Source organism: Denticeps clupeoides, unplaced genomic scaffold (assembly GCF_900700375.1).
Source record: "Denticeps clupeoides unplaced genomic scaffold, fDenClu1.1, whole genome shotgun sequence".
NCBI lineage: Eukaryota > Metazoa > Chordata > Actinopteri > Clupeiformes > Denticipitidae > Denticeps > Denticeps clupeoides.
In genome coordinates this window covers 23,405-48,163 of record NW_021630095.1, presented here as the reverse complement: position 1 = coordinate 48,163, position 24,759 = coordinate 23,405, and the positions used below count along the sequence as shown (strand labels likewise).

The following is a 24,759-nucleotide window of genomic DNA, read 5'->3' as shown; positions in this document are numbered from 1 at the left end:
AGAAACGGAAGCAGACGCGCTCCGATGCTGAAGTCTAACATCAGACAACATCTTATCGGGTTCATCTTTTCTCTGTTGCAACTTGCATCTTTTGCAATGACGCATCAACGGGGCGCTTTCTTCTACTTTTTTAAACGGAGGTACATTACGTGCTACAATACCGGGGAAACACAGATGAACTCAACTCATAGCAAATAAAGGTGAAATCCTCCAATGTCTAATATGACAGCAGCTTGTCATTCTGCTGTAATTATATTGAGCAGTGAGGAACGTAGGAGAACCCTACTGAGATACACGTCAGATGAAAGCAAAAAGATATGAATAATTTCTCAATCCTTTCATGGTTATTAAAAAAAAAAAAAACAATGACACTAATCACAGAAGCAGTCCATGTCCAAAAAGGCTCTTGTGACTGGATTCGAAATGTTAAATTGTAGGAAACAAATGTGTTAGATGACGGAATGCGTAGTCATCCATGTGATTAAAGAGATGTATTGAAAAAAATGACACCAATACACAACGTTAGATCGAAATATGTTTTCGCTCGCCATGAAATTAACCATGAACACAACATAACATAACATAAAAATATGCTGTACAATACAACAGTGTCCTCGTTCAGATTCTCCGTCCGTAAAATCCGTGTGAGACACCGGCATATTACAGTAAGCCATAAAGAAGGTCCTCCTGATGACTAATGACATGCTGAGAAGAGGAAATGAGGCTGGGAGAAGCGATAGAAACAAAAAGAGAACATTTTACGCCTGGACTGCACGAGAATTCGGTCAGGATGGATGTGCGTCTGATTCCATGTGAGTAGATCAAAAAATATATATATATTTTATTCAGATGTTCCACTGGTCAGCGAGGTAAAAGAACTTATCAAATGCCGTCAGCATGATGTGTCTTCAATTGTGTTTGAACATATGATCTTCTGGAATTGTGTATGATAAAACATAAGGATTCAAATCTACTTGCTCTTATATGAGTCTGTATGTGTGAAGAATTAAAAATGAAAAGTTTAATACAGTTCCCATGTGACAGCATTTACTGTTAGATCCTTCACAAGGCATTTGCTCTGTAGGGCTTCTGATGTTGGGGACGTGCAGCCATGCTCCAATCTACGGTGCGTACAACATTTCACAGCAGTACCTCAAAATGAAGTAGCAGGGTGTGGTCCAGAGGTAATCCACGAGCATCTCATCAACCCCCACCCTTAGCGAGCAGTCGGCAGCCATGACAGGCTTCGGGGGAGCAGCCCCCCCACCTTTTATGCGGTTCGGGATTCGAACCGGCAACCTCGCGGCTGTGGGTCCGTTTCCTCGCCCGCTAGGTCACCACCGCTCTCCACTCTGCCAGGCTGTGTATAGTCCAGCATTTATAGTCCTGCATATGAGAACTGTGCCGTCATTTTACAATGCTGCTATTAAACATGGGTGACAATGTTGTTAATTACAGAATTAATGTCAATTGGTTTAAAAAAATGTTCACCTTTATATTTATTTATACGTGTGTTTATGAATAGGTGTATATTTTTATTTTATATATACATATGTGTGTGTGTGTATATATATATGAAGTTATATCAATGATTGATTATGGGTTAAATTTAATTATTAGAATTTAAAAAAAAGTTCACATTACATAAATGCCTCTGAAAGCATCAGAAGATGGATAATAACAGCATACAGTCCGGACAACATGCTGTAGTAATCTTGAGAGCGTGCAGGTTGGGTGGGGGGACAAGTCGCTTTGAGAATTATTTTATTCCCCCGTTCCTTCAGAGGTCTGCGAGTCCTACAGAAATCTCTCCGAGCCGTGGCGCAACCACGGCTTCACCTCCACAAAGTTCCCTGGCTGGCCCAAGGACGACTCCAGGCTCCGGGAGGGCTGGTACCGCTTCACGGGCATCGGGGGGGACGTCCTGTACCACGGCTGTTTCTTCAGGAGCAGCTCCCACCGCGGCGGCACCCACAACACCCTCTCGCTCTGCCGGGCCGCCACCTACCCCCGAGCCGGAGACGGGGTGAGGCCCATGGGCCTGTGCAGCGGGACGTCGGACCTGTGCAGTGGGAGCGTGAACGTCCTGGCCTGTCCTGCTGGCTTTTACCTGTACTACCTGTACCCCAGCAACGGCAGCTGGGTCACAGGTGAGTTTCCTTAGACTCCCTTCAGGCCATCTGGGAGCCACGAAGTCCTAACAAACCCGTCACTCGTGTGCAGCACATCGCTCGTGTGCCTCGTCCTCGTGTGGACCACTCGCTCAGTGTGTGGGCAAGGACGGCGGCTGCATGTGCGACCCTGGATATAAAACGCCCTCGTGGTTTCTGCCGACAGGACACTCCTATGGTTGTAGAGGTAAGGACCAGGAGGGCACAATTTCTCACCCAGCATCTAACAAGTGTAAAATATTTCAAAGTTTTATTATTATTATATTCTGTCGTCCACACACAAAGACATTGTAGATCGCTGTGGACAAAACCGGTCCCTCTGTGGACCCAATGCCCTATGCATCACCACCGATGAAACTTACATTTGCCAATGCCACCATGGATACAGGCTCATATCATCTCAACGTTGTCAAGGTAAGGCACGTTTAGCTTTAAGTTCCTCTATCCCCTGGCCTTGCGCTCGACCCTATTTGGTCTTATGTGGGCGATATGGGCCGTTGCCCAAGGCGGTATAATGGGCATCAGGAAAGTTGTTTTTGGGGGTCCGGGGTGTTGCTCGCCCAGGGCACCAATCAGGCTGTTCGCCGATTCTGTCGACCACCTTGACAACTGGGACGACATCTACATTCACCAGGCATGTGGAAAGAAAGCACAGTGCAAATAAAGATAACTAATTACAAGATCTTTGACTATGAGGAAAAGCTTCTAAATCTGACAAAGAATGTTGTATATGCACATGGAAATGGCGATGGGTGTGAAGAGTGCTTTGGTCATTCTGCTCATCCGTTCAGAGAGCGGCAGCTCAGCAGTTGGAATATGTCCCCTTGTGATGTCATAAGGGGAAAGGTTACCTCCCGTTTCTCATGCTTTTTCCTCGGCCCTAAAACATTATCTCCACCGACCGTCATGGCTTAAAAACGTGCGAAGCCTTGCAGTTGCTCGGTGATTGGATGTAAAAACGTGTTTTTTTTAGTTCCGCTTAGTTCCGTGAGACTCTGAAAAGCCACGATTTCCTGTCTGCGGCAAACTTTGTGGTTGGTGAACGGTGTTGATGACGTCATTTCCATGCATGACCCCTCAACTTCTATAAGCCGTTCTCCTCCTCGTCCCGCCTCTCTCCTCCTCATTAGCATTTAAAGCTACAGACACCGAAACGGCGCGTCCTGGGAAATCTCATTGTGGGACTAGATCGGAAAGAGACTCAGAATTATGGGACCAACAAGTTTTTTTAACGGACTGATTCCTTTCCCTCTCCTGTAAACGTTCAGATATCGATGAGTGCGCAGAGTCGCGCTTCGTCTGCGGAAATGACCCGTTTTCCATCTGCATCAACACCCAGGGAGGCTTTCAGTGCGAGTGCATGGACGGCTACATCCCATCACCCAATCTCATCTGGGAGAAAAACCTCACTGTATGCCGAGGTGAGCTGCCGAAATTTCACAGCTAGATAACCGGGCTTCAGGTAAGACGGACTGTTACCATTGCACATTAGTCCTCTTTTCCTCAAGCCAGCTCATCTCGCTCAGGTTTTGAAGAATTGCCGTCTCTTCAAAAGTTAATAAGCCACCGCTGACTCCACCCCATTGGTCCTGGGGGTGTGTCTATGTGAGGATGACTGATACCTTCAAATTTAAAGCTTGAACTTGTAATGCATATGGATGAAAAAGTACATAAAATTGTTAAACTGGCAGTGAAATGTGTATCATATGAAACATACTAAAGAATGAGTGTGTTTTAAAATTAAAAGCTTTTTGACATGATCCAACATGATGCATGGCACTATATGAACACATGAATGAATCACATTTTTGTTCATATTCAGATGTGCGTGGCTACTTCCCTGATTATAAGGTAAACAGAATCATGTCTAATATCATACGTAATCCAACGCAATTTCATTTTGTAAAAAAATCTGCAAAAGTGATGTTTAAATTGTATGAATACATGTTGGCCAGGGCAAAAAATGACAATCAGTGGCAGATTTTTCAGACAATAGACATTGGTGAAAATATTCCCTATATGTAGTTGTCACAAAATGTTAGTAATATGAGTGTCAATCAAACACTCTTATTATAGGTATAGAATTATTTAACGTTTGCATCGCATTGACAGGCTCGTGTTCAGGGTGACTGAGTTTTGTGTTTGTCCTGTGTTTTTCGGTGAAGTCGGGGAAAATGGAAAAGATTGTGGATTTGATCAGGAACATTAAATCTGAGGTTCTGCCGCAGAGGGTGAGTTCAGATCTGCCAATGCTGTGCTTGTGTGCAGATTTATATAAAAGTATCTCTATAAATCCCTCATCTCGCCCCTTTACAGACCGTCACAACACTACTTGATGAAATTACGGACGTAACGATAAAGCCCACTGATGAAAACATTGTGATTGAGTCTTCGGAGAAGCTAATTGCCTCATTGGTGGCACCCACACTCACCCAAAAAAGCCTCACACTCGTGTGCAAATTTTCCAGTGAGCTTTGTTAAAACCCTTAATACCTATTCTATTCGGTTGATCTGTATGCAGGTTTCCATAGAAACCCTCTAAGTAAAGGTACTGGTCTGAGGTTTCTTCTGTGCTCCCTCTAGACGCCAGCGTCCTGACCATTGGCCCAAATGTCATTATGACAAGAAGCCCTGAGCTGAAGACAGAATATGCCCACCTGGAGGTTGACCTGGTCAGCATTGCAAAGAACAACAATGGTACTACTCGTCCTACTCCATCCGCGGAGTGATGGATGTGTTTATCATCTCAGACAAGTCCTTCCACCGTGTCAGTGTGCAGTGTTAGATATCTCAGGTATATATATTTTTTTTACATTTCGAATTTTACCTCTAGGCTCGGCATCCGTGGCCCTCATAACCTACAACAGTACAGAGAATGTCCTCAGTCCCAGCCTCTTCACGGCGAGAGGCTACAGACACGTCCTGTTGTCCAAAGTGGTGTCGGTCACTCTGCCCAGAACGCCGAACGCAAATCTGCTGCACCCCGCCAACCTAACGCTGAAGCACGTCACCGTGAGTCTCTGCTTTCGGTTCCCCTTTCGAACAACCGTCGAGTTGATGACCTTTCACCTTCTCGTAGCACCTCACTAACCTCTGTCGACGCTCCAAATAATGTAGTTCAGAGCGGCATTTCTCGAACTATGGGCCGTCGCTTCTGCACCAATCAGAATTCAGAAGTTTCACGGACGTTATGAGAACCCTCATTTAACCATGGCATGTTCAGAACAAGCGAGTCTGGATTCTTTCTTTCGAAATGAGGTCGACTTACAGGATGAGCTACAAGCAAAATAGCCTCACCCACTTGCTCAAAATTGCGACATTTCATACATTAAATTTGGCTTTATTTTCATTTACAATATTTGGGAGGTTTGGTTCACTAGGACCCAGTCAGTAGACACTATTCACTTAAATGAGCTCTTTATACAGTACAGGCCACTCCTTTGGACACTCCTCATTTTCTTATTTTCATGACCATTTACGTTGGTAGATTCTCACTGAAGGCATCAAAACTATGAATGAACACATGTGGCGTTATGTACTTAACAAAAAAAGGTGAAATAAGTGAAAACATGTTTTATATTCTAGTTTCTTTGCTCTGATTACTGCTTTGAACACTCTTGGCATTCTCTCGATGAGCTTCAAGAGGTCGTCACCTGAAATGCTTCTCCAACAGTCTTGAAGGAGTTCCCAGAGGTATTTAGCACTTGTTGGGGTCCAGCTCACCCCAAACCATCTGGATTGGGTTCAGGTCCGGTGACTGTGGAGGCCAGGTCTCCACTTTTTGTTAAGTAAACACATTGAATGAGAATGTGTGTCCAAACTTTTGGCCTGTACTTTTAAGTGAACGGTATCTACTGACTGGGTGACTTCTTGCCTCACTATTCCACATTTCTGTGCAAGACCGCTTTTTCTCGCCTGACAGCCATGAGACCAAAAAAACTGAAACAGGCTCAACCGCGAACACATCGTCCGCACGACTCTGCATTCCTCGTTTTCAATCGGGCAAGAAAGCAGGCACGCCCATCACGTTAGAAGGTTGTCCCTGTGGGTCCCAAAGCCTGACACGACTGGCCCCCAGGACAAGTAAGTTTGACAAACGCTGGTATAGAGAATAGGTACCATGTACGGATGCTTTGGAAGATACTGTCAGGCTCAGAAATATTGGGACATGGACACACATGGACACACAGGTCCATTTTGAAGGACCTTCCTTCTGACCAACAGTGTTGGCCGAGATAAAAACCGGATAAAAAAGAAGATGGTTTCCTATTTGCGTCACCGCTGTGGTTGTAGGTACATTTTCAGACTCTTGACATTAAAGCTGAGCGAGGTGGACAAGGTCTAACGGTCCCATTTGGCATCCAGTCCCCAGTCCCAAGACACCCGACTTTGTGCGTGCACTGGGCGGACGGCGGCTGGCGGACGCGCGGCTGCCATATAACAGATTCCAACTTCACACACACGGTCTGCACCTGTGCCCACCTGTCCACTTTTGCCCTGATCATGCAACTGGACACACCGGCTCAGGTGAGAGTTCAGGGTGTGGCCATTGCTGGAGACCCACCAGTGGCTCCCGGTAACGGCTGCTTCTGGTTTTCAGAGGAGCCGCTGGGTCCAGGTCCTGAGCGCAGTCGCCACCTCCGTCGGCCTGATCTTCCTGGGACTGGCAACGCTGACCTTTGCCCTCTGCCGGTGGAACCCCAGGGTCAACAACGTGGCTCGGCTCAACCTCTGCGTCAGTCTGCTGCTGGCCCATCTGCTGTTCCTGCTCGTCCAGAGCTTCCTTTACCTCGTCCAGCCACACAAGGTGAGCTGCTAAGATGGATATGGAGGTGAATCGCCAGAGTTGCTCCTTAATGCTCAAAAATCCTCAAAAACCAAAGTGATTATCACGATTTTGAAGATATCTCTTATAAGCACTATATAGAATGTATATAGTGCTTATCGCGACCCTGAGCAAGACACTTGACCCTGAGTGTCTCCAGGAGGAGGGGGGGGGGGGGGGGCTGTCCCTGTAACTACTGATTGTAAGTCGCTCTGGATCAGGGCGTCTGGTAAATGCCGTAAATGTAAATGCATTCATGTAATAAGTTCCCGGCTGCCGCCCGGTCTCCTCAGGTACTGTGCCAGGTGCTCGCTGGCGTCCTTCACTTCCTCTTCCTCAGCTGCTTCGTGTGGATGGTCGTCGAGGCTGCGCAGCTCTTCATGCTGGTCAGGAAGCTCAAACAGGTCAAGGCCAACGAGAGGGCGGGGCCGCACTGGGCATGCCTGTCCGCGATCGGCTACGGAGTTGCCCTTCTCGTAGTGGCCGTGTCAGGAGGGCTGAGACCAAATGGCTACGGAAGTGACCAGTGAGTAGCTATATGGGGCCACTTTACAAAATGTTTATTAATTATTTGCCATGGTTGTATGTATGGTTATAAATTGTGTATTTTATGCATAGGTGCTGGTTAAAAACCGACGGTGGCCTCATCTGGAGCTTTTTGGGGCCGGTGTGCTTCATCCTTGCCGTACGCATTGTGCTGTTATATTAAATATTTGCTGTCGTTGGTCTATGTTTACGATTACTAATGTCTTGCATAAGCGTCGAGATAGATGCTTCATGGGTCCTTCCTTCTTCTCACCCCTGCAGTCGAATCTGCTTCTGTTCATCGCGATCCTCGTCAGCCTCCACTCTACTCTCAGAGAGACGCAGAGTGACGTGTCAAAGGTCAAGTACACCAGGTGCATATGCCACAGGCGCCACAGCACCCAGCAACATGGACGAAAGACACCCCTGTGGGAGGGGCGGGGCTCTTCCGGACATGAAGCAGCGCCACAGATAATTATAACAATTTGGGGACACGTAGCGATAGGTCACCACATTCAACCATAAAACATTACAGCTTGTGTTGATATTTGTACGATCTCTAATACTGCAATAAATGGCGAGCTCGTCAGTGCACTTCCGTACCATGACACCCGTTGACAGGCCCCTGTGGAATGTTCTCATGTGACCCAGACTGCAGGGTTGAAGATTAAAGCCCCATGCATCACCTTTCAGCTCTCCATTGTCTGTAGCTGAAGACAATGACCTCTTCTCCCTCCACAACAGGGTCCTGGTGTTTAAAATCATGGTCCAGTTCATCATCCTGGGCTGCCCATGGATTCTGGGATTCTTCACGGAGAGCAGTTTGGTGCTGGAGGTCATCTTCCTGATTCTCACCTCGCAACAGGGGACCTTCATCTTCCTGGTCCACTGCGTCCTCAACGACGAGGTGGGTCCAGTGCAGTTTTCTCCCGAGGTGTGGGGCCGCGCCTCATTTCGCTCACTTCTCCAGGTGCAACGGCAGTACAAGGCCTGGTGGGCAAACATCAGACCTCGCCACCAGCAAACCACCACCTCCCAGACCGGCATCTACAGCCTGACACGGACCACGGCCGAGCACCGACTTCACACCGTGACCGAGTCGTCCACCTAAGCCGGGACGGGGAACACGACCCAGGATTTCTTCTGTCACAGGCCGGGTTCTCCACGTTCACTCAGCTGGTTGAGCAGTCTTATGGAATTGGATATTGGTGTGTGTGTGTATTACTCTAAAAGAAGATGAAGACGACCACAAACCACTCATGTAATCTCAGCAGGAATAATGTAACAAGTCTACATTGGGGACCACAAATGTGGTGAATTATGACAAGTTATTAATGTCTGTGGGTAAGAAATAGTTATATAAATACAGTAACATCCCAGTTACAAAAATATGAATTCTTTCACATTCTAAGAACATTAAAATAAACTAGAAGCCAAAATTCCAGGGGAAATTTTGATGGGTCTGTCCGGGCATTGGTCACAGCTGCGGGCATGGAATTTGTAAAATGGGAATTCTTTACTGTGGTACTGCAGTATCACTTCAAAGAAGTTTTATTTTACAAATCCGTTGTTTCTTTACGTTTGACGGTCTTCAACGTTCTTTAATGTTCTTTTTTGCCATTCTCAGCACAATAATAAATGGTCTGTCTTCCTGACAGACCCAACTAGAAGCCAAAATTCCAGGGGAAATTTTGATGGGTCTGTCCGGGCATTGGTCACAGCTGCGGGCATGGGATTTGTAAAATGGGGCTTCTTTACTGTGGTACTGCAGTATCACTTCAAAGAAGTTTTATTTTACAAATCCGTTGTTTCTTTACGTTTGACGGTCTTCGCGTGGCGGTCTTTAACGTAAGACATGTTCTTTTTTGCCATTCTCAGCACAATAATAAATGGTCTGTCTTTCTGACAGACCCAATAAATAAATTTAGCAAAATGTGGACATAATAAAGTGGAAAAAGCACACACCTTTACATTTTAAAAAGAAAATATTTTATTATATTGTGATTTCGAGAGGAAACACACATTAAATAAATATGTACACAAACTAACTCACGACTGGCAGGTCACTATTTGACCCCCCCGGGGCAGTCAGGCATGAAGGGCAGAGCAGGAAACGAAGATACGTTATAGACGCGGAATCCGCCCCGCCCTCACTCCGTAATCCTGTGGTGCAACTTCACAAGAGCACGTTCTTCCATTTGAGAAAGAAGAAAATAATAAAAGAAAAAAAGGCCACACCAAAATGTCACGGTGATGGAAAAAAATAATGCTGAGGTCACGGACCTCCTGCGAGATCCACTCAGGAGAGAAGGTGGGGAAAAAAAAAAAAAAGTGCTACAGCCCACCCCCACCCGTCGGTTCATCCCGGCAGCGTCGCTTGCTCTGCGGCCGCAGTAAAAAGTGGAGACCAGCCCCACTCCAGAAGGCCCGTTTCTCCCGACAGAAAGTCATTTACCCACACCCGGCGCTAAATAACGGACGCGCGGTGCCACGCCGGGCTCGGGAGGGGTCCGGGCGGAGTCACGACGCAGGCAGCGCCTGGGCGATGGTGTCCCGCGCCTGCTGGCTCAGTCTCTCGGGGAACTTCACGTCGAACTCCACCAGCAGGTCGCCTCGCCGCTCTGGGCACTTGGGCAAGGGAAGTCCCTCTCCCGACACGCGCCTCTTCGTGCCGGGCCGGACGACGTCTTGCGTTGTCACGGTGACGGAGCGTCCGTCCAGAGTCGGGGCTTGGACCGTGCACCCACAGAGTGCCTATCGAGAAAGAAAGGAAGAAAGATAGCAGTGAGCAAATAAGCATTAACCAACATTGACATTTTAAATTGTTCTTTTGAACACTTAAAATCTATACAGTCAAAAGTGCTTTATAAATAAAGTTTGTTTCAAGTCATCCAATTGGCTCACGGCCCACATCTGGCAACCCGACGGGGGCGTGCTCGCTGCGCCCCGAAGGGGGCGGGGCCTGGGCTATGTTTATCGAGCGGAATAAACATCGCAAGCGGAACTTACTTCTCGGAGAGTGATCTTGGCTGTGTACACTATGTCAGAGCCGTCCCTCCTGAACACAGGGTGGGGCTTGTCTTTCACCACAAACACCACGTCTGCTGGGATGTTGGCGGGCGTCTCGTCGCCCTCTCTGGGGAAGGTAATTTTGGTGCCCTCCTTCCAGCCCTTCTTGATCTCCACGGTGAGGATCTTGTCCTCTGACCGAGTGGTCCGGCCGTCTGGGTTCAGACGCTTGTGGGAGATCTTCATTTTCTTCGTGCAACCATTGAGCACCTCCTCCAATGTGACCTTCAAGTCGTGAACGACAGGCGGGTCTTTCTTCTTCTGTATCGGTCCGCCATGGCCCCCACGGCCAAACGACCTTGGAAAGCCCCCCATGCCGCTGCCCATGCCAAAGCTAGCAAATGGGTCGTCGATGTCCATGCCTTCCTCTCCTCCACCGTTGCGCCCGAAGAACTGCTCAAACGGGCTGCGCCCCCCGAAGAACTCTGTGAACATGGCATGGGGGTCACCCCGGAAGGTGTACGTAAAATTGGGTCCCCCGCCACCTCCACCTGGAACGCCACCTTTCAGCCCTGCACAATGGAACCAGAGAGAGAGAGAGAAAAAACAACCACGGTGAACCAAAATCCACGAGCACATAAACGACAAGAGTGTAAGAATAAAACAATTTAAAAAAAAAAAGACCACGCCCACATTGATAGTGACGTGAGTGGGGGCGTGTGCACGAAATTAAAACTTGTACTTTTCACTAGGGACGTGCGAGAACGTCGATTTCCTTTTCGATACGATACCAGGCATTGGTCGACGATACTAATCCGATACTAAACTAATAGTTTAAAAAAAAATAAACTGTCCGTTTTCGTATCCGGCGGGAGATTGGCTGGCTGTTTCTTGTGTGACGTCACTGGGTCGCATTAAAATTCTTCTACCGGCACGGTTACTTTCGAGTTAAGAACTTTTCGATACGCTCGTCCGTGCTTTCGACAACGTTCTTCGACGTTCCCCGCACACACGCAGCCGGAACCTTCCAGAGCGACGACGTAAGTAGCCAACCGGAGCCGAGCCAGGCCGCACATGCGCACTCTGTCGCCCCCGAAAGGTTCCTCGCCAGAAACGGACGTTCTATGTTAAGCCGACGGCGGCGAGTGTTTATGGGCATTAACCGCTCACCTTCCTCCCCGAATCGGTCATAAATGTCCTTCTTCTTCGGGTCGCTGAGGACGTCGTAGGCCTCCGCGACCTCTTTGAACTTCTCCTCGGCGCCCGCCGCCTTGTTTTTGTCCGGGTGGTACTTGAGCGCCTGCCTGCGGTACGCCTTCTTGATCTCGTCGTCGGTCGCGCCTCTCCGTATTCCCAGTACGCTGTAGTAGTCCTTCCCCATCCTCCCCATCTGCGGAATTGGTGCGCCCGCCCCGCCGGCGCGCTAATAAATAGGCGCGCAGAAAGTTCAAGAATTTTCCACGAGATTCGACGCGCTTTTCCCGACGCGTCAGCAGTCCTCAAGAAACTTTGCTCGTAGCCCCGCCCCCTCAGTGACGCAGAGGACACGCCCCGTCGGGTTGCCAGGTCGGCCACATTCACGACGAGTGGACCGTGATCCAACAGGACGACTTAAAACAAACTTTTTTTTATAAAGCACGTTTGACATTATAGACTTTAGGCGTTCAAATGTCCCTAGTAAACAAGTGACATAAAATGCAGAAAGAACAGTGTAAAAGAGACAAACTATGAAAAATGTAAAACGGGTCGTTCTTGTCGTGCTTTTTTATGTAAAGTACATTTCCTACCATTATTTTAATGCTTATTTATTTAAGTATATTACTCCATCTTCCATACCAAATATTTCACCGTCACATTTGGCAGACGCTCTTAACCAGAGCCACATAATAAATACATGATCAATATTAACTTACCTTCACAGCCTCACCTGGCAACCCATTCTAATGAAATGCCCCGCCTGGGCTTAGTTACAATTAAATATTATGATAAGAAATTAAATAAGAAGTGAAGTGGGTGGAAGTAGCCTAGTGGGTAACACAAAACCAGAAGACCCAGGTTCAAACCCCACTTACTTATGCACGTATGCAATTTCCAACCTATGGGACTAATAAAGATTGATCTTATCTACTACGATTGTGTCCCTGAGCAGGACACTTAACCCTGAGTGTCTCCAAGGGGGGGAATGTCCCTGTAACTACTGATTGTAAGTCACTCTGGATAAGGGCGTCTGGTAAATTAGGTAAATCAAACCCCATATATTACCTTACAATTCAAGATCTTTTATTACCTTACATGAGAGGTATATTGTTCTACATAGCTATATAATAATAAATATAATATAGAAAAGTTATGTAAATAATAATATATAAATCATTTACGCTCCACTGCAGGGTTTGGGAGGTGGGAGTTTTTTTCCCCCCAAACATCGTTCCATCGTTCCGATCCTCTCTCTGATTGGATAGCCGAAGGAAAAGGGGCGTGACTAGCCGCCACTGGCGTCTCATTGGACGACGCGCGGCCGCTCCCGCGTCCTGATTGGCCGCGTCCGCCGTCAGTCCCGCAAGTCGGATGAAAGGCGTTTAAACTGCAGCGATGAAGCACTACGAGGTAAGGCGAGCGCTTCCCTTCCCGAACAACGTTAAAAATGGGGGACGAGTGCGCCGGAGATGGGCGAGAGGAGGGCAGAATCCGCGCGGTTCGGCGTCAGTGGTGCCCGTTAACGCGCCGAGTCGCGCCTAAGCCCGGAGGATTTACCCCCGTGTTCGTGATCAGCCGGCGGAACCGCCTGAACCGGTGCGACCCCTCTGTTCGCCCGCCACTGCTGACAGGGCTGCAGGGGAGAGTTCGCTCTCCACGCCCGGTTCACGTCGGACCGGTTCTTCTGTTGCGCTTCTTCATTCCAGACACGTATGGCAAAAAAAAAACATCAAAAAGAAAAACGGAGGTCGTTCATAAGTGATAACTCGGTTAATATTTAACCCGATGAACGTGGCAGCCCGTCCTGATGGGCTCTCCCACGATTTCATCGGGGAGCAGGAAGTCTCCCGTGATCCTCTGCCGGTCGTGACGCAGGCCGTCCACGTGGGGGCGCCAGAGCGTACCGCAGGGGTCTCCAGCAGGTCCGGATACTCTGGGGAAGGGGCACTTTAAAAAAAAAAAAAAAAAAAAAAGTAGAGCTTAATTCCATGCCAGGAGAATTCACGCAGAAGCAGAAAGTCTCCAGTGATCCTCTGCCGGTCATGACGCAGGCCGTCCACGTGGGGGCGCCAGAGCGCACCGCAGGGGTCTCCAGCAGGTCAGGATACTCTTTTAAAATAAAAAAAAAGTAGAGCTTAATTCCAGGCCAGGAGAATTCCCGGAGAAGGTTGCAGGTTCTCGGCGAGGGCCAAGAACTCACCGGCTGCAGAGTGTGCTCCGCCGGACGCTGTGCCGCTCCTCGGTGGTTCTTTTGCCTGTCGCCCGCCTGTGTGGGATCGGAACATGTCTTCGGATGGACTGAAGCGATGACGAAAGACCTCTGTAATTTGAGTGTGTGTGTGTGTATGTGTGTGTTGGGGGCTTAGAACCCTTTTTCCAGATGCCAGCTGTACCATATTCTTCCTATAGATCCCTGTGATTGACTACGCTCTAATAAAATGCCGCTAAGATAAAAAAGATCCTTTATTAGTCCCAGAAGTGGGAAATTTATCCAGTGAAATTGAAGGAAATGATGGCCGTGCTTTATTTACAGTGGGATCTACAGGAGAGAGAGTGTGTGTGTGTGTGTGTGTGTGTGTGTGTATATATATATATATATATATATATATATATATATATAATTTTTTTACAGCAGAGGATGTTCAGGGCGTCGTTTAACAAGACGAATGCGGTGTAACGTCCCCGTTCCGCTGGGATTAGCCAAGTATTCTCACGTCGTTAAAATTAATGCGTCGAGCCTGCAGTTAAGTCTTCACGACCCCCACGAAATGGTTGTGGCCCAGAGTCCGAGCAGAAGGAGCAGCTCTTCTAAATTTTTGAGATACAAATTTAAAATGTTCGTACGTTTTTGTTATATGCAACTGGAATATGCCGACGTCCGCTCTGGATCATGTTGCAAAAGGCAAATTTTGCCTTTTAATTTCTACCAAAATTGCCTACCATTTGTACAAAAGTGCACTTATTGGTGTGAGAATCATAGCGTGTTTTTGGATGGAACAATAAAGCCAATATTACGTTGCATAAGGTTTGTGAGGTTAGCCTTGTTGGCAAGACTGGCTGAAAACAATGCCGTAGACCAAATACTTCGTATAAGTCAGGTCAATACAGTTTATATACGGCTTATTAGAATTGCACCTAAATAGAAGGCTCTAACCGAGTTACCACTGTTAATGTGTGTCACAGCCTTCTTTACGTTATGAGGCCAGCGAAATCCAACTTCAAGGGGTTAGAATTCCATATGGAATTCCTGACACCTGTTGCACTTCCGCAGCATGCCCCCTGGTTGCAAGGGGACCACATGACAAGATAGGATAAGACAAGATAGGATAAGATCCTTTATTAGTCCACAAGTGTGAAATTTATATTGCCATGGCAGAAAGTGGACAGTACAAGATAAGAGCAGCAAAAATATTACAGCACAGCCAACATGCCGACTGTGTAATATAATAAAATTCTATATACAAATAAATAGTCTGGGGGGGGAAACAGTGGATGTGAGTTTTAAAAAAATACATTGAATGTAAGTGTACATATGTACAGAGTGAATATATATACACGCATATAGAAATATAAGAAAAACAGAAGTGGTGTATTGGATGCGTGTCTGTGTACTATTGAATATTTTTGGAATCGAGTATTCTGTCGTTTCTTTTTTCATCAATGAATCGAGTAATCAGATAAATCATACTTTTGCATTTTTAAACAACTCTGTCAGTAGTGTGTTATAGTGAAAATCCTCTTAAAACGAACAAGCAATTGGCTGTTATTCCTCACAAAAAAGTTTTTTTATTCAAACTCAATATTTTTATTAGATCAAAGCTTAAAACCTTTGGGTTACTGGCTCCCGAACTAAGCCCATTTAATCAATATTTCTGTGAAACATTTTTGATGTACATGGAAAAAAACTATGAAACATAGGTTAGCCTATACGTTCTTAGTTTTATTTTAATTAAAAAAAAAAGGAAAAAGGGGTGCACCCCCTGCTATAGCCCATCTGAGAATAAAGAGAAAAAAATGATAAAACTACAAAATAGTGTAAAAAAAAAAAAAAAAAAAAAAAAAAAAAAATATATATATATATATATATATATATATATATATATATATAAACAATTCAATTATTACTAATAATCCAACTTAAACAATACAGTTCAGTTTCCAGATGAGGTAGGTGGGTAGAGTGTTTGTATTTGTGCAATGTTATGTGCAAAATTGAGAGAGAGAGAATTTGTCTTAGTGCATGTGTGTGCAATGCCCGTGCAAGCCTGCGCCGCTGTGATGTACAACAAATGCTATAAACTCTATATGATAATGAGTGTAGATTTGTCCATCTGTTGCATTTATTATTACTACCTTTATGTATGGGGAAGGCATGTTTTGAGATGTAACCTATCAGTCTGTGTGTGTGTTTGTGGCACGTGGGAGGGAGAAATGAGGAGGGATGAATTACACGAGTGAGATCTCGATACGATAATAGATGTGACTAATTAAATGAAGCCTCGAGGCAAAGAGTCTTCCTCAAATATTTTTTGGAATCGAGTCATTCGAGTTATTCGAATAATCGTTTCAGCCCTAGTATGTGGTTGGCTGTTGTAGAGCCCGACAGCGTTTGGCAGAAACCTTTAACGTGCTGCAGTCCCGCCCTGGCAGAATGCTCAGAACTCTTCATTAGGACTCATCACATCAGATCAGGTCCAAATCATTATGCACCTCCAATGGGTCAGAGGTCAAATTTCCAGTTTGCAATGGAGCACACGCCATACAACAAGTTGTGTGTGTGACATCACAACCACAGCCCAGCTGGGAGTCGGGCGACGGTGAACTGGTAGTTAAAAATTCAGACAAATTGAATCAGTTCCCGTATATACAGTTTTTAAGGAAAAAATTACAATTATTTCCTATTCCCAATTCTTATTTATTAATTTACAAAGCTGCAGTAGAAAAACAACATTTGCAGCTATGATTTAAAGATTTAGCAAATGTGTAGTGAATTATATAATGATGTAATGTTATGTACCGAAACGAACGGGCTTTTTAAATGCGGAATTAAATTGAACCTTCCGGCGGACCAAGGCCGCGAACCGGGGCCGCCCCGCAAAAGGTCAGGACGCGGGGGCGTGCGTGCGGGTGGCGGCGTGCGCGCTCTGCTCATGGGGTTATAATTAGCTCGGCGGGGATGCCGCGGCGGTCTGGACGGGGCCGAGCAGCCGGGTTTAGGGCGTGTGAGAGAGAGAGAGAGAGAGAGGAGAGTATAAAGCTGCCATTAAGCCGCACTTATGCGATGTTTACTTTCGCGTGAGCGTTTTTTAAGTGCGTACGTTGTAAGTAGCTGTTAGTGACGATCGGGGAAAATAATCCGTAAAAGTGTTACGTCCTGCTTCTCATTCTCGTCAAAGTTTGAACAATAAACAAATAGATTTTTGTTTTTGAGGTCAGGTTAGAGGTCAGATGATGACCCCTGGTTGTTTAAGGTGCGGAGGTACGCGTGAGGGGGCGGGGCCCTGTGCCGGCGAGAGAAATAAGGTGATGGGCATGGTGGGAGGGGCCAGGGGGAGAGGGCGGGCCGGTGGGCGAGCCGTGGACCCGGGTCGCTCAGCAGAGGGGAGGCTAGAGAACGACGCGGAGCGCCATGGATACCCTGGCATTAGAAGCCACGCAGCCCAGGAAGGGCCAGGGTTCGTCGGCGTCCGCCGGGGTCCCGGGGGCGGCCCCGGCAAAACGCAAACCCGCCAAAAAAACTAAGAAGGCTGTCGTCTTTTTCGAGGTGGAGATCCTGGACGCCAAGACGAAGGACAAGCTCTGCTTCCTGGACAAGGTAGGAACACGTCCCGATGCTCCCCGCCTCTTTCCTGCATTCCTTGCCCGACGCCGGCGCTTTTGGGCGGCCGCGGTGAGAATCCGTGTTACTATGTATAGACTGTGACAAGAAAATTTACATTCAGGAGCAGCCGTGTTGGATTACGGCGCGGGAAACGAGCGTTTCGACCAATCCCAGGCCCCGTTCGCGGAGACGTACAACTTTTGGGTCTTTTTCGCCGGTGGCGGTTAACACGATGGGCCATTTTTCCACAAGGGGTGGTGGTGGCCTAGCGGGTAACACACTCGCCTATGAACCAGAAGACCCAGGTTCAAATCCCACTTACTACCATCGTGTCCCCGAGCAAGACACTTAACCCTGAGTGTCTCCAGGGGGGGACTGTCCCTGTCACTACTGACTGTAAGTCGCTCTGGAAAAGGGCGTCTGATAAATGCCGTAAATGTAAACTTCCTCCGTGCCATGGGGTGCATTCGCCAGTGTGACTCTCGTTGGATTGCATAACAGTACGAATGACCTGCGCGTCCGTCTCGTCCGGTCACCTCGATGCCGTTGGAGGTGATCGTGTCCGTGGTGTCCTCCGATAACAGCGAAATATGGCAAATATGGACGTTCCTATAGATTGCACACAACTCGCCATCCAACGCAGATAAGCGGATTTTTAATTAGTCCAGGTAACTGAAGAGGACCGTGGCGGTCGGGACGTCCCGCTGTCTGCCTGGGCCGTGACAAGCCGGCTTTCCAGGACAAAGTTGCCCTCTGACCTCCGGCCTCCGCGTTTTTAAATAGAAGGGCCGCCGAGTTCGCCGTATTCCCCGCGTTCCTACCGAGCACCTCGGGATTAATTGCCACTAATAAATATTAGCCGATGGAGGACCGATGTCGCCTGTCCCTGCCGAGTGGGCGGTCGTAAAATTGGTGCTTAGTGCCCTAATGCAGGTGGAGGCTGTAAAGATGAAGCCTCGCCGACTCCGCCCCCCCCCCCCCCCCCCCCCCCCCGCCCGCGTCAGTCGCCGTTATTCTCAAAGCACCAGCTGTTTCGGAGTCCCGTTGTCTGGCAGGAGCCGCCGCGGCTAAATTTACCGCCAATCGCGGACGTTGAACGCGGCGCATGTGGCGAAACGTGCACCGGCTCACCCGCTGCTGGTTTGTGCTCTGATTGCTAGGTGGAGCCCAATGCCACCATTGGCGAAATCAAGTCCATGTTCCACAGGAGCCGTGAGTATCTGCCGTCTGTGAAGAGCGTCATTGTTTCACGCCGACCAAGTTTACGGCCGTTCTCAACATGACTGGCACACGTCACCCCACTGATTTCAGATCAGTAAAATAAAGCTTTACCCGATGGACCTAGTTTATACTCATATATTCAATGTGTTTTCTTTATTTTCATGACCATTTACGTTGGTAGATTCTCACTGAAGGCTTCAAAACTATGAATGAACACATGTGGAGTTACGTACTTAACAAAAAGTGGAGATCTGAACTCCACAGTCACCGGACCTGAACCCAGTCGAGATAGTTTGGGGTGAGCTGGACCCCAACAAGTGCTAAACACCTCTGGGAACTCCTTCAAGACTGTTGGAGAAGCATTTCAGGTGACGGAGTCTTGAAGCTCATGGAGAGAATGCAAGAGTGTGCAAAGCAGTAATCAGAGCAAAGAAACTAGAATATAAAACATGTTTTCACTTATTTATATATATTTTATATATTATAACTCCACATGTGCTCATTCATAGTTTTGATGCCTTCAGTGAGAACCTACCAACGTAAATGGGCATGAAAATAAAGAAAAACTTTTGGCCTGTACTGTATATAATTGATTGGCATTATTTTTGTCCACGAGCATTTAATGCTGACATTTATTGATGATTAATGATGATTAATGATTAATGATTATTTTTGGATTTTGGAGGAATCAGCACGTCCTTAAACTGAAACTAACAAAAATCCGACATATTTTGGTAGTTTTGTATTTAATGTATTTGTTGTTAGTTCTTGTCTAAATGCATCTTATCTGTGTTTCAGACCCTCAGTTTTATCCTGCCAGACAGTCCATACGCCTGGATCCCAGTGAGTATAGGACGAGAACGAGGGCGCCGCATTAAACTGAACATTTTCAATTCAGACTCGCTAGTAGTTTGATATTTGGCTGAAGTTGTCTTGGTGAGCGCTTTAACATAGTGCATTCTGGGATTGGTGTGCAGAGGGGAAGTCTCTGAAGGACGAGGACGTTCTGCAGCACCTTCCTGTTGGAACAACGGCAACCTTCTACTTCAGAGACCTGGGAGCACAGATTAGCTGGGTCACGGTGAGACGTGCACTGGTACACACACACACACACACACACACACACACACACACACACACACACACACACACACATATATATATACATATATATATACATGTGAGATGTGTCTAGGGTGGTAGCAGCGTAGTGGAATAGATACTCGCCTATGAACCAGAACACCACAAAGTCATAGGTTGAAACCCCACTTACTACCATTGTGACCCCTAAACAGTTTATTGCAGAATGACATTACGTTTCAAAACAAAAGTCTGTGCGAATCGCCAGTTTGCCAGTTTGCAAAAGCATCAAAACTTTACGAGAAAGTTCTTTCTTTAGTTTCAACAAAAGTTTCACTAATATGTTCCCTCTCATGGTGTAAAATAGGGCCCTAATCGTTAAGCAAACATTTTAATAATGTACAACAATCCTATATTTGGATACTGTATCTGAAATGCAGTGTGTTTTTACCGTGGTAATTCACCCTACGGTCCAGATGTTGAGGATACCCCCAATTCCTACCAGTGTACTCATGTGTCAGTCCAACTCGCGTGACTCGGCGGGCGGGGTCTCCGTCGATCCAGCCAATCAGAGGAGGGTGCGATGGGTGGGGCTTAAACCGGCGCTTGAGCAGAAGCCACCCTCCCGCTTGGGGAGAGGCAATGGATATATTTAAACCCTTTGGAATTATGGAAGCTGTCCAGGAACGCCCATGCTGTGTAGGGACAGGTGTGGGAAATTCTGGAAAGGGGGTTGTGAGGTCAGCCCCGCCGATTTAAAGGCATTTCCCATCCCAGCGACGGTTTTAGTCCCATCATGCACTAGGTTTGAAGTCGCTCTTCCCTTTGGCCGTTTAGGTTTTCCTAACGGAGTATGCCGGCCCCCTGGTCATCTACCTGATGTTTTACTTCCGAGTTCCCTTCATCTACGCGCCCAAATATGACTTCACGACTAGTAAACACTGGGTTGTGCAGTGAGTATTTTATTTTACCCTCGTTGTACAACGGTGGCCATTTTTTTTCAATCTATTTTGTAATTAATTGTTTTTTTAAATTCTTCTTTCCAGCCTGGCCTGCATGTGTCACTCCTTCCACTACGTGAAGAGGCTCCTCGAAACGCTGTTCGTCCATCGCTTCTCCCACGGAACCATGCCACTTCGCAACATCTTCAAGGTGAGATTGTCCCGAAGGACTTCCTGAAATGAACGTTAATGGTGTGGACGTCCCCGAAACAAGTCCAGGCTTTTCGTGAACCTTTGTGACATATTCTGACGTGTTGAGGGGCCGGGACCCCGTAACTGCTGCTTGCAGTTAAGCGTTACTTGTGCTGCTGTGTTTCAGAACTGCACGTACTACTGGGGCTTCGCCGCCTGGATGGCGTACTACATAAACCACCCGCTGTACACGCCGCCGAGTGAGTGGACGTAAACGAATTCCAGAACTCAACTCCTGCTGCTCGCCACGCGCTTAGCGTCGGGAGTTCCATTACTGCCACTCGGGTCTGAGTGTCTCCAGGGGGGGACCGTCCCTGTAACTACTGGGTGGTAGTAGCCTAGTGGGTGACACACTCGCCTGTGAACCAGAAGACCCAGGTTCAAACCCGGTTACTACCATCGTGTCCCTGAGCAAGACACTTAACCCTGAGTGTCTCCAGGGGGGGACCGTCCCTGTAACTACAGGGTGGTTGTAGCCTAGTGGGTAACACACTCGCCTGTGAACCAGAAGACCCAGGTTCAAATCCCACTTACTACCATCGTGTCCCTGAGCAAGACACTTAACCCTGAGTGTCTCCAGGGGGGGACTGTCCCTGCTCTGGATAAGGGTGACTGATAAATGTTGTAAATGTAAATGTAAGTGAATAAGCATCAAGACGGCTTTGAGTCACAGTTTGGCAAATTGAATTGCCTACAGAAGCAAAACAAATTTGGTGGTGAGATTGATTTTATAGATTAACAATGTCTGTTCAGGTCATTTATCAGAACTGATTTTTTTTTTATCTTTCAGTATATGGAGAGCAGCAGGTGAAGTTGGCCCTCATCATATTCCTGGTAAGAAGCCGCTTTGAAATGTCAGGCACTCCAGATGCTCTCGCTAGCATATTTAGTTGCAACGGCTTCCATGTTAAATGCCAACCAGGTTTGACGCATGATGATGCCTTTTGCCCCTTTAGTTCTGTCAAATCGGGAACTTCTCCATCCACATCGCTCTGCGGAACCTCCGGCCACCAGGTGAGGGTGAATGTACAGAAAGACGCGTTCAGTCTCTCATAGAATGCCACATCGTATCAGGTATATTCTGTTTGTTTTTTCGAACGTTATACCACGTTTTAGCACCATATCATCTCCCTGGGCAGCTGTAACTGAGACCAGTTATTAATCTGTGATGTGAGGGAGGGAGATGGAAATGAAGAAGATACCTGGTGATATTTGGTGTTGTTGTTCCATGACAAACATGGATTTTTTTTTTTTTGCCATTTGAAGTGAGTTTATTTCAACATTTATTTCTTATATAGCCCATAATCGCATACAGTATGTCTCGATGGGCTTTGACAGGCCCTACAGTTGACACCCCCCACACTTGACCCTTCTGCACACAAGGAAAAACTCACAAGGAAGAAACGTTGGGAAGATACAGAGAGGGACCCCCTTCCAGGGTAGAGTGAGCCTGCAAGTGGTGTCAGTGCAGGGCTGGTGATGGTCCAAGAAGAGAAAAAGTCCTAGTTGTAGGGTTGGAGAAGTCCAGAGTGTAGTCCAGTGTCATGGTCTACATTACATGTCCATTATGATGCTACTGGTCCATTTGAAGATCCCTGAAGCTGTAGTTGTTACGGTGGTGGTGGCTGTGGTGACCCTCTGGTTCGTTTCATGCCAAGTCCTCGTTTAGCAGTTGCCAGGAACCAGGATTTATCTGCTTGTCTCTTCACTGAGTCTGCCGGTGGTCTCTGCGCTTGATTCAGTATCTCGGGGAAAACAAACAGAAGCAGCGGCACGTGGTGGCATCGTACGACTGGTACTGAAATATGCGGTGATAGTGGTATATTGGTGCTACAGTGGCCAGGTACCCTAACTAGGACAGCCTAACTAGGGTGAATTTAACTCTGTCCATTTACATTGTGTCCCTGAGCAAGACACTTAACCCTGAGTGTCTCCAGGGGGGGACTCTCCCTGTAACTACTGATTGTAAGTCGCTCTGGATAAGGGCGTCTGGTAAATGCCGTAAATGTAAATTTGTAATTAAGTGGACTTAATAATTGACACCGTGTCTGGGCCAATACACCTTCCCTCATACAGGATCAAAGACCAGAAAGATCCCGTACCCCACCAAGAACCCCTTCACCTGGATCTTCCTGCTGGTCTCCTGCCCCAACTACACCTACGAGGTTAGTTACAGCTTCATCTTCTCAAACTCTTTGTGGCAGCGGTGGCCTAGCGGGTAGGAAAGCTCATAATCGGAAGACTGGTAATCACTTTCAGTCATTAACCTGCAGTTCTGACCATTAATGAGTCAAAATTAAATTGTGTCAAAGTTGACATAAACTCTGATCTAGGTCTAAATCGAGAAGAACGCTCGAAACTCAAATCCTTTGCTCTCGGTAGAAAGTTTCTGTGTTTCAAACCTATTTTCATGCGTTGGCATCACTACGATGATTATTCTTTTTCCTCCTCCTGCCATCAGCTGGGATCATGGCTGGGCTTCACCCTGATGACCCAGTGCCTGCCAGTGGCGTTCTTCACCATGGTCGGCTTCATCCAGATGACCGTCTGGGCCAAGGGGAAGCACCGCAGCTACCTGAAGGAGTTCCGCGACTACCCCACCCTGCGCTCGCCCATCCTGCCGTTCGTCCTGTAGACCCCCGGCCCCGCCTCACCACAACCCCGCAGCACCCCGATCAAAATAAATCCTCATGGCAGTATTTTTTAATCCTGAGTTCTGATTGGCATTTCTTTTTTTTTTTTTTTATTAATGACTACTAACCCGTTACTTATTGGTCGGCCTGGGTCCAGAAATTCTGCTCCCGTCGCTCTCAGACTGGGAAAATGGTGACGTGTCTTTATATGACTGGTTTTCTTCAGCAGGAGCTTCTGGTCCGTGAGCGTGAAGTTTGCTGAAGGCTCCACTGTTTACTGTACCAAACTAGGGTCCATCACCTTTAATCCATAATCTGGAAATGGAAACGTTTGCTTCGTGATGGCACTGACGTTAATGAAAGTGACAAGTTTTATTATTTCATGTAATTTATATATATATAATAATAAAAAAAAAAAACTCCTGTCGTCTTCACTGTGAATGTTCACCACACACACACACACACACCGCATAACATACGACAAAAAGGGAAGGATAAATTTAATTAAAATCCTTACAATGGACTGTTTCAATATGACCTTTCAAAAATCCACATCTTGAATTTGTCATTTTATCGAAGATTCATCTGTGTTTGCAAAACACCCACAAGCCCATGTGCATGTGCAAGGGCGGGGCCCTTAAATTAGGCGCAACGCGTCCAGACTTTCGTTTTCCTGTTACGTTGCCCACCGTTCTCGCATGTGTAAACCCGGTTGCCAGTGTTGAGAACGTCAGGAAGGAACCCAGGAACCAGCCTGGATTGCAAGAACCAGCTAACGTCCTTCATTTTTGTGCTTACGGTGCCCCCTTGTGGCGCCCGTTCTAGCCCACACAGAAGTTCTAGGTCAGGGGTCAGAAGCTCTAGGTCAGCATTCTTTTTGATATAAAGATGATAATATTATTTTTATGCAATGTACACTTTTATGCAGTGTGTTTGTGAAATGTGGTTTTTTTTTTTTTTTTACATTTAGAACATACAGTTCGGTGTGGCCAATCAGATTGCGAATTTCGAGCCCATGTTTTTAATGTTAACGGGTCACAATAATCTTCAAATTTCAAGCTACAATAAAAAAATATATAGATAT

At 46.9% G+C, this 24,759-nt stretch overlaps 3 protein-coding genes across 5 annotated transcripts; 2 read left to right on the top strand and 1 right to left on the bottom strand.

The window, feature by feature from the left end:
• Positions 1-780: 780 nt before the first annotated feature.
• Positions 781-8,962, top strand: LOC114783406 (adhesion G protein-coupled receptor E2-like). The gene is made up of 18 exons (XM_028968885.1): positions 781-812; positions 1,085-1,126; positions 1,785-2,150; positions 2,224-2,358; positions 2,457-2,585; positions 3,440-3,592; positions 3,994-4,022; positions 4,337-4,402; positions 4,488-4,638; positions 4,755-4,868; positions 5,005-5,183; positions 6,537-6,698; positions 6,772-6,978; positions 7,290-7,522; positions 7,615-7,681; positions 7,804-7,895; positions 8,266-8,428; positions 8,492-8,962. The coding sequence occupies exons 1-18, from the start codon at positions 791-793 to the stop codon at positions 8,630-8,632; spliced, it is 2,451 nt and encodes an 816-aa protein (XP_028824718.1). The 5' UTR covers positions 781-790; the 3' UTR covers positions 8,633-8,962.
• A 525-nt stretch (positions 8,963-9,487) lies between these two features.
• On the bottom strand, positions 9,488-12,543 carry LOC114783405 (dnaJ homolog subfamily B member 1-like). The gene is made up of 3 exons (XM_028968884.1): positions 11,701-12,543; positions 10,531-11,102; positions 9,488-10,275 (listed from the first exon to the last, which is right to left on the bottom strand). The coding sequence occupies exons 1-3, from the start codon at positions 11,918-11,920 to the stop codon at positions 10,042-10,044; spliced, it is 1,026 nt and encodes a 341-aa protein (XP_028824717.1). The 5' UTR covers positions 11,921-12,543; the 3' UTR covers positions 9,488-10,041.
• Positions 12,544-13,065: 522 nt separating this feature from the next.
• On the top strand, positions 13,066-24,098 carry LOC114783404 (very-long-chain enoyl-CoA reductase). Of its 3 annotated transcripts, none has more exons than XM_028968882.1 (12): positions 13,066-13,137; positions 17,492-17,542; positions 18,709-18,760; positions 19,568-19,612; positions 19,747-19,850; positions 20,687-20,802; positions 20,896-21,001; positions 21,170-21,242; positions 21,833-21,876; positions 21,999-22,056; positions 23,119-23,207; positions 23,504-24,098. In XM_028968882.1, exons 1-12 carry the CDS (start codon positions 13,123-13,125, stop codon positions 23,675-23,677), a joined length of 927 nt encoding a protein of 308 aa, XP_028824715.1. In that variant the 5' UTR covers positions 13,066-13,122; the 3' UTR covers positions 23,678-24,098. The 3 variants fall into 3 exon arrangements, with proteins under 3 accessions (XP_028824715.1, XP_028824716.1, XP_028824714.1); XM_028968883.1 differs by lacking the exon at positions 13,066-13,137 and adding an exon at positions 13,712-14,049; XM_028968881.1 differs by lacking the exon at positions 13,066-13,137 and having other exon boundaries at positions 17,327-17,542.
• Positions 24,099-24,759: the final 661 nt, after the last annotated feature.